The 8,724-nt window shown below is 47.1% G+C and overlaps 1 protein-coding gene across 1 annotated transcript; it reads right to left on the bottom strand.

Moving 5' to 3' along the window:
- Positions 1 to 228: 228 nt before the first annotated feature.
- Positions 229 to 8,724, bottom strand: LOC122107424 (cytochrome c oxidase assembly factor 7). Its single transcript, XM_042679142.1, has 3 exons — positions 8,586 to 8,724; positions 6,498 to 6,638; positions 229 to 1,489 (listed from the first exon to the last, which is right to left on the bottom strand). Exons 1-3 carry the CDS (start codon positions 8,689 to 8,691, stop codon positions 1,041 to 1,043), a joined length of 696 nt encoding a protein of 231 aa, XP_042535076.1. The 5' UTR covers positions 8,692 to 8,724; the 3' UTR covers positions 229 to 1,040.

Consider the following 8,724-nt stretch of genomic DNA (forward strand, 5'->3'; position numbering starts at 1 on the left):
AATCTAGCCAGCTATATTCACAAACTTTTACCAGGACAGCTTCCAGGACAGCTGCAAAACTGGAAGCCAAAAAACCCCCAAAGTTTGTTATCAGCATGAAAATGACAAGCTCGCCCCCTGGTGACAAGCTAAGATAACCGAAAAAGCAAATGAAAACCATCTCTATCCTATCGGCAATCTGGAGAGAACATTAATAACACAAAGGACAAACTGGTCAGAATAGTTTATTCACAGTTAAAGAAGTTCAGTTCCAAAAACAAAGGAGGGAGTAACAATGCTTGATAGGAAATGTACTCATTACCTTACTCATGTAACTAACCCCTCTGTACAGTATCTTTACAATAAAAAACATTAAAAAACAATTGTTCCACCAGTGTGGTGACACATGCTTACAAGCCCAGCACTTGGAAAGCCGTGGCAAGAGAATGACAAGTTTGAGGCCAGTGCTAAATACCAAGACTTGTCTCCAAAAGTTGCCCAGTTGCAGTGGGCAAAATGTGCCACAAAATCCTTGTTGCTGGGAATAATTAGCTCTCTCTAAATGAGGAGCGGTGCCAGGTGATCACCATGAGGTTTTACATTTTAACTGAATAGCTCTCCTAGAGGAAAGCAGGCTGGTTTCACCTTCTTTAGCAACCCAGAGGCCTAACAACCTTTCACCTTTTTAACAACCTTTAACCTGTATGCTACACAACCCTTCTCATTGCTGCAATAGAAGACCTGACTGTAAAGGCAAAAGGGAAGCCCACACCAATGATTATGTAAGTCAGAGGGTGGCAGTCGTGACATTACTGTTCTTAACTCCCTAAGACCTCTGTTATGTAAATTAGGGTATTTTCTGATTTTCAAGCCCTTCCAGGATAATAATGATGATGGTGACTGCTGATTTTTACAACTTCCTGCGCCCCCCCCCCCCCATCCTCCAAATCTCTATGGCTTTCAAGTTTGTTCCAATTTTTTTAGGGCTCATTATTTGAAAATTAAGCCCCATAAATGTGCATTTCTTCATAGAATATACCCTGGGAGGGGGCTAGGCCATGCTACCCAAATGTTAAGGGCTGGACTCGTTTATGCTGTTCTTTATGCAGCTGCCGGGCTCGATTTTTTAGCAACTCAGCCTTGGCCTCATCTTTTTCAACACCATCTCCCAGCTTATACATGCGGCTGGCATTGGCACAGGCCCACACATGGCCCAGGTCACAGGCCTTCAGTGAGTATTTACATGCCTGGCTCATGTCCTTGGGAAAGCCAGGGGCGCCCTGCAGGAACATAGCACTGAGGTTGAAGCAGCTGGAGGCATAGCTGCCATCACAGGCTCGTGTGTAATAGTCTCTGGCCTTCTCCAGGTCCGGCTGGCCATCCTCATTGACCTGTCCATCATGGGCCAGGAGACCAACATTGTGACATGCTTCCATAGACTTCTTTCCAGGTTTCTCACATGCCACTAGAAAGCAGTTTAAGGCAGCTTTCAGGTCCTGGGTCAGTCCACCTATAAGGACAGAGAGGAAGGAAAAAGTAAAAACTCAAGGGAACAACCTATTTGTCTCAGGTCAAAGCTAAGGCACAGTGCACCTATATTTTAGGTTTCTCAGCAGTGGACTCTTCTGTTCAAATGCTATCTTGTAAGGGAGCCCACTCAGGTAAAGATGGGGAAAACTAGGAGTTTTATCAGCCCTCATAGGTTATAGTGAGAACTCAGAAAATTTTTTTTTCTGTCAGTCGTGGGGCGTGCTCAAGTCTAGCGTTCTACCATATGAGCTACCGATTCTCTGGTAGTTTATTGGAGATAAAAGTCTCACAGACTTTCCTTTGAAGGCTGGCTTTGACCCATGATCCTCAGATCTCAGCCTCCTAAGTAGCTAGGATTACAGGTATGAGTCACTGGCACCCAGCTCACACAGAATTTTTTTTTTCTTTTTTTTTGGGTCCGGTCATGGGGCCTGAACTCTGGGCCTGGGCTCTGTTCCCTCGGCTCTTCAGCTCAAGGCTACCACTTGAGCCACAGCACAATTTCCGGCTTTTTTCTTTTTGCTTATGTGGTGCTGAGGAATCGAACCTAGGGCCTCAGGCATGCAAGGCAAGCGCTCTACCACTGAGCCACCTTCCCAGCCCCTCACACAGAATTTTTTAATGCTTAATTAAACATACATTCATTTAGATATACAGTTGGCCCCCCCATATCCACAATGATTACAACTAATTTGATTAGACGTGAAAGTATCACTGCACTTCATCTACAAATTTAACCAACTCCTGATCGAAAATATTAAGGGGGAAAAACCCCACCATGTCTGGGTTGGAAACGTGGTCCAACTAGTAGAGTGGCTATATAGCAAGTGCAATACGCTGTTTAAATCCCAACACTGTCTAAAACAGGAAAAAATAATTGTACTAAACACTCATGGACTTTTTTCCTTGTCATTATTACAGGAACAATACTCAAATATAACTATTTACATTATCATTTATACTGCATTGAGTAGCGTAAGAATCTAGAAATGATTTAAAGTGTATGAGAGAATGTGCAAATTTTATGAAAATACTAGGGTTTTTTTTTTGTTGTTGGTTGTGGGGCTTGAACTCGGCCTGGGCGCTGTCCCTCAGATCTTCAGCTCTAGACCAACACTCTACTGCTTGAGCCACAGCGCCACTTCCCGTTTTCTAGTAGTTTATTGGAGTAAGAGTCTCACAGACTTTCTTGCCTGGGCTGGCTTGAACTGCGATCCTCAGATCTCAGCCTCCTGAGTAGCTAGGATTATAGGCATGAGCCACTGGAGCCTGGCTGAAAATACATTTTATAAGAGGGACTTATGCAGCCTTGGATATAGCTACAGCCTATTATTACAGCTGCAGGGCCCCTAGAAGCAATCGCCGAGATACCAATGGTTGAACATATACTAAATACCTATTATTTGCCATGTGCTGCGCTAGGTCCTGGCCAATAGGCCACTGTCTTGTCCTGTGGATCTTATCATCTTATAAGACATATTAAACAACCATATAAATATTCAAGGGCACAGGGTACTATGAGAACCTATCAAGACCTTGACATAGATTTTAAGTCCTAGGACCAACACACACGTATACACACATACTGCAGTTTCTGATAAATAGGTGCATGCCTATAATCTTACTCAGGAGCCTAGGATTTGAGGATCATGGTTTGAAGCTAGCTCAAGTAGAAGTCAGTGAGATTCTTTTTTTTTTTCTTTTTTTTTGGTTGGTTGTGGGGCCTGAACTCTGGGCCAGGGTGCTGTCCCTCAGCTCTTTAGCTCAAGGCAAGTGCTCTACCACTTGAGCCACAGCACCACTTCCGACTTCTTCTGCTTATATGGTATTGAGGAATCGAACTCAGGGCCTCATGCATGCAAGGCAAGCGCTCTAACCACTGAGCCACCATCCAGCCCAAGTCAGTGAGATTCTTTTTTTTTTTTTTGTCGGTCATGGGGCTTGAACTCTGGGCCTGGGTGCTGTCCCTCAGCTCTTCAGCTCAAGGCGAGCGCTCTACCACTTGAGCTACAACGCCACTTCCGGTTTTCTGGTGGTTTATTGGAGATAGGAGTCTCACGGTCTCTCCTGCCCGGGCTGGCTTTGAACCGCGATCCTCAGATCTCAGCCTCCTGAGTAGCTAGGATTACAGGCGTGAGCCACCAGCGCCCAGCGTCAGTGAGATTCTTATCTCTTACCTGGCCAGCAAAGCCCAGAAGTGGAGGTGTGGCGCATGTGATAGAGTAGTATTAGCTTTCCTGAAAAGGTTCAAGGACGATTGCTGGTGGGAAGGTACATTAATACAACCACTTTGGAAAGCAGTCTGGAGGTACCTCAGAAAGCTAAATATGGGTTCAAAGCCAGCCATGAATAAACCACTTGAATAAACCACTCAGAAAACCAGAAGTGGCGCTGTAGAGTGCTGGCCTTGAGATGAAGAGCACAGGGACAGTGCCCAAGCACAGAGTTCAAGCCCCACAACAAACATAAAGAAAAAGAGACCGACAAAAAAAAAGAAGTGGTGGAGTATTATCCTTGAGCAGAAAAGCTCAGGGACAGTGCTCAGGCCCTGAGTTCAAGCCCCACAACGAACATAAAGAAAAAGAGAAGAGCCGGACTCCAGTGGCTCAAGCCTGTAATCCTAGCTACTCAGGAGGCTGAGATCTGAGGATCCCGTTTCAAAGCCATCTCAGGCAGGAAAGTCCATGATGCTCTTATCTCCAATAAACCACTAGAAAACCCGAAGTGGCGCTGTGGCTCAAGTGGTAGAATGCTAGCCTTAAGCTGAAGAGCTGAGGAACAGTGCCCAGGCCCAGTTCAGGCTCCATGACCGATATAAAAAAAAAAAAGGGGGTGGGGGGGAGATGGGAAGGGATGGGAAGGAAAACAAAGGAGGAGGCAACAATGCTTGATAAGAAATGTACTCATTACCTTGCCCATGTAATTGTAACCCCTCTGTACGGTATTTTCACAATAAAAAATTAAAAAGATAAAAGGAAAAGAGGAGAAACTGCTTTTGATAAAAAGCACTGACTCGCTCCTTTCTTAGACCCATGAATTAACTAAATTCATGGGAGGGAGAAAAGCTTGGTATAAGTTTCCACTGTTGTATCAGTCTTCATTATAATCCATTCACCACCTTGGATTCCAGGAAGCCCAGGACAGATCAACATCTTTAAAGGTAGGATGAAGGACACTGCCCCATATAAGAGCAGAGCCTCTGCAGGACAGACCATCCACCAGGAAACAAAGACATCCTGAATATATTGCTTTCTCAAGTGATAAACCTAGTAACAATTTCTATTTAGAATCCCTCCCCAAACCAACAGTGAGATAAAGATCAACCAGAAAATAATAACTATGCATACCTTTTATTCCAGATCTAAAGTCTTTCTCTATTTAAAGATCGTATTTGCATCCTAAAGATGAAGTGCTTATTTTGCTTCTTCCTGCAATTTGATACATAAGAAATCTGCTTTCAAGCCAGGCGCTGGCTCACGCCTGCAATCCTAGCTACTCAGGAGGCTGAGAGCTGAGGATCATGGTTCAAAGCCAGCCCGGGTAAGAATGTCTACAAGACTCTTATCTCCAATAAACCACTAGAAAACTGGAAGTGGCACTGTAGCTCCAGTGGTAGAGTGCTTGCCTTGAGCTGAAGAGCTGAGGGACAGTACCTAGAACCAGAGTTCAAGCCCCACAACTGAGAAAAAAAAGAAAAAGAAAATTTCCTTTCAACTAGGAGCTGGTGACTCACATCTATAATCCTAAAAGGTCAAGAGGCTGAGATCTAAGAATCCAGGTTTGAAGCCAGCCCAGGGAGGAAAGTATGAGACTAATCTCCAATTAGCCAGCAAAAGGCTGGAAGGGGAAACTGTGGCAAGTGGTAGAGTGCTAGCCTTGATTAAAAAACTCAAAGGGGGCTGGGAAGGTAGCTCAGTGGTAGAGCACTTGCCTTGCATGCTCCAGGCCCTGGGTTCGATTCCTCAGCACCACATAAGAAAAAAAAAGCCGGAAGTGGCGCTGTGGCTCAAGTGGTAGAGTGCTAGCCTTGAGCTGAAGAGCTGAGGGACAGTGCCCAGGCCCAGAGTTCAGGCCCCACGACTGGACCCAAAAAAAAAAAAAAACTCAAAGGGGGCCGGGGACTGGTGGCTCACGCCTGTAATCCTAGCTACTGAGAAGGCTGAGATCTGAGCATCACGGTTCAAAGCCAGCCCAGGCATGAAAGTCCGTGAAACTCTTCTCTCCAATATACCACTCAGAAAACTGGAAGTGGCGCTGTAGCTCAACTGGTAGAGCACCTAGCCTTGAGCTGAAGAGCTGAGGGACAGTGCTTAGGCCCAGAGTTCAAGCCCCATGACCAAAACAAAAACAAAAACAGAAACAAAAAAACAAAAAAAACTCAAAGGGGGGCTGGGATGTAGCTCAGTGGCAAAGCGCTTGCCTAGGAAGTGCAACGTCCTGGGTTCAATCCCCAGTACCAAAAAAGAAAAGACAAAAAAAAAAATACAGTGAAAAAAAACCCAAACAAAAAACTCAAAGGGCTGGGAAGGTGGCTCAGTGGTAAGAGCGCTTGCCTCGCATGCATGAAGCCCTGGGTTCAATTCCTCAGCACCACATAAGCAGAAAAAGCTGGAAGTGGTGCTGTAGCTCAAGTGGTAGAGTGCTAGCCTTGAGCTGAAGGACAGCGCCCAGATCCTGACTGACCAAAAACAACAACAACAACAACAAACTCTGAGACTATGCCCAGGTTCTAAGTTCAACCCCAGTACTGGCACAAGAAGGAAAAGGGGGAGGTACAGGGGGGGGGGGGGGGACAACAAACTTTATTCTGCTCTTTTCTATTACTCATCTCTTTATTTGGCTTGTAGGCCAAGTGTCAAGACCTGTGATATGCAATCTTTGGAGTTGGGTTCTGGAACCTAAAATCTGTTTCAAAGGATGAGATTTGTGATTCAGACGTGACACCAACACTCGTTAACAAGGACCAAAGAAAGTAGGCCTCCCCTTACCTTTTCCAGTCATATAATAGGCTCCTAGTTTGTAGCAGCTATTACTATGTTTGTTCTCTTCACAGTTGAACTTCAACACCTTAGCTGCCTCATCAAAATTCTTCTGGATCCCTTCCAAATAGTCCACCAGCCGGTAGCAACCTGTGAGAAGAGAGCTGTTCAGGTCTGGGTTGCAGAGGGCCAAGACATGGAAGGTGAAATTGAATCTTTTATGTAGAACCAGCCCTTATCCCTTTAAGTATGGCAAGCTGACCTTACCACAAAGAAGGAAGGTGGTGATCATCCACTCCCACAAGTAGCCTTGTCTCCTTAGCTAGGGACTGAGCAATATATGGACTGGGGAGACCTAGATCTTTGCAATATCTCTACCACTCACTCTCCAGCTTTTCTGCTCCTGATCAGCCTGGCTCAAGACCTACTGACTTCCATGACTGAAAATCTACTAGCTTCAGAACATCTCATGAAATTTAGTAGTAAGATAGTTAAAAAACGTAATGGGCTAATCTTTTTTTTTTTTTTTGGGTCTGGTTGTGGGGCCTGAACTCTGGGCATGGGCACTGTCCCTCAGCTTTTCAGCTCAAGGTGACCACTCTACCACTTGAGCCACAGCGCCACTTTCGGCTTTTTTTTTCTTTTTGCTTATGTGTGCTGGGGAAATCGAAACCAGGGAGGGCCTCATGCATGCAAGGCAAGTGCTCTACCACTGAGCCACCTTCCCAGCCCCTGGGCTAATCTTGTAGCAGCATGAAATGCAACAATGACTGGTCCTCATGCCTTTGACTCATTGCTATGTGGATCCTAAAGAGAAGTGGAAGCAGGGGCTGGGAATGTGGCTTAGTGGTAAGAGTGCTTGCCTTAGCCAGGCGCTGGTGGCTCATGTAATCCAAGCTACTCAGGAGGCTGAGATCTGAGGATCGCGGTTCAAAGCCAGCCCGGGCAGGAGAGACTGTGAGACTCTTATCTCCAATAAACCACCAGAAAACCGGAAGTGGCCCTGTAGCTCAAGTGGTAGAGCGATCGCCTTGAGATGCAGAGCTGAGGGACGGCGCCCAGGCCCAGAGTTCAAGCCCCACGACCGAGTGCTTGCCTTGCATGCATGAAGCCCTGGATTCCATTCCTCAGTACAACATACACATAAAGAACTGGAAGTGGCACTGTGGCTCAAATGGTAGGGTGCTAACCTTGAGCATAAGAAGCTCAGGGTCAGTGCCCAGGCCCTGAGTTCAAGCCCTAGGACTGGGAAAAATAAAGTGGGAAAGGAAACCAGAAGACCAGATCAACCTTTGGAGTTAGGACTTTATTTTTCTTGTAAATATTGAGGTTTGAACTCAGGCCCTCTTATTCCAGCTTGTGTGCTAGGCTGGAGCCATGTTTCAAACCAGACTTTCTGCTAGTTACTTTGGAGACAGTCTCACCGGCTTTCTGTCCCAAATTAGCTTCTCTTTGATCCTACAGATCTCAGCTTCCCGAGTTGCAAAGGTTAGAGGCATGAGCCAGCTGCGTGAGTGTGTGTGTTTCTGTGTGTGCAGGCGCTTACGGCTGAAATCTGGGCTTTTTCATGCTAGGCCAAACACTCTACATTTCCAACCCAGGAGTTAGGATACTATTCTAAGTACAACAGTAACAGCAAGGTTTTACGGGGAGAGGAGAGTTTCCAGAACTTTGTTTTCCCCCTGAGCTGACCTTGAACTGTGATCCTCTAATTCTGTCTTGGGAGTAGCTAGGATCACAGTTTAAACAACCTCTGTGCTCAGCCCCTCGCACCGCAGAATCACTCTAGCTGGGGAGAGAGCTCCTGAGCGCCGGTGCCCGCGCGGCCTCGGCCTCCGAGCGCAGAGGTGACAGACGCACGCCGCCGCGCCCGGCTGGCGCTCGCGCCCACGCCCAGCCGGCACGACCGACTGCAGGACCATCTCCCCGGGTGCCGAGACAGCTCCAGGCTTCACACCGCCGACGCCCGGACCCCGCTCTCCCTCACGCCCACCGCAACGCAACGCCGCGCCCACCCCGCACCAGACCCCGCGGCGTCCACAGGGGCCCGCCAGGTCTCCTCTCCCCCCACTCCCTCCCCCCGCGAACCCCGCTCACCATCCGGGTCTTTCTCTTTGTAGCACTGGTAGTGGCACTCCACCTTCATGTTGTCTAGGAATAACTTTACCTGTTCCTCGTCTTGGAAGTCCACTGGACCAGCCATGATTCGGCTTTCCTCCACCCACGTTGCCCCGGC

The sequence above is a fragment of the Dipodomys spectabilis genome, unplaced genomic scaffold, assembly GCF_019054845.1.
Source record: "Dipodomys spectabilis isolate Male_0828 unplaced genomic scaffold, ASM1905484v1 ptg000002l, whole genome shotgun sequence".
Classification (NCBI taxonomy): Eukaryota; Metazoa; Chordata; class Mammalia; order Rodentia; family Heteromyidae; genus Dipodomys; species Dipodomys spectabilis.

Bases quoted from the DNA above. Each gene is read 5' to 3' on its own strand.
- LOC122107424 (XM_042679142.1), bottom strand. From the start codon at position 8,691: ATGGCTGGTCCAGTGGACTTCCAAGACGAGGAACAGGTAAAGTTATTC. The intron at 6,639-8,585 runs GTGAGCGGGGTT...CTCTTCTCACAG, and splicing joins CAAAGAGAAAGACCCGGATG to GTTGCTACCGGCTGGTGGAC. The intron at 1,490-6,497 runs GTAAGGGGAGGC...CTGTCCTTATAG, and splicing joins CTATTATATGACTGGAAAAG to GTGGACTGACCCAGGACCTG.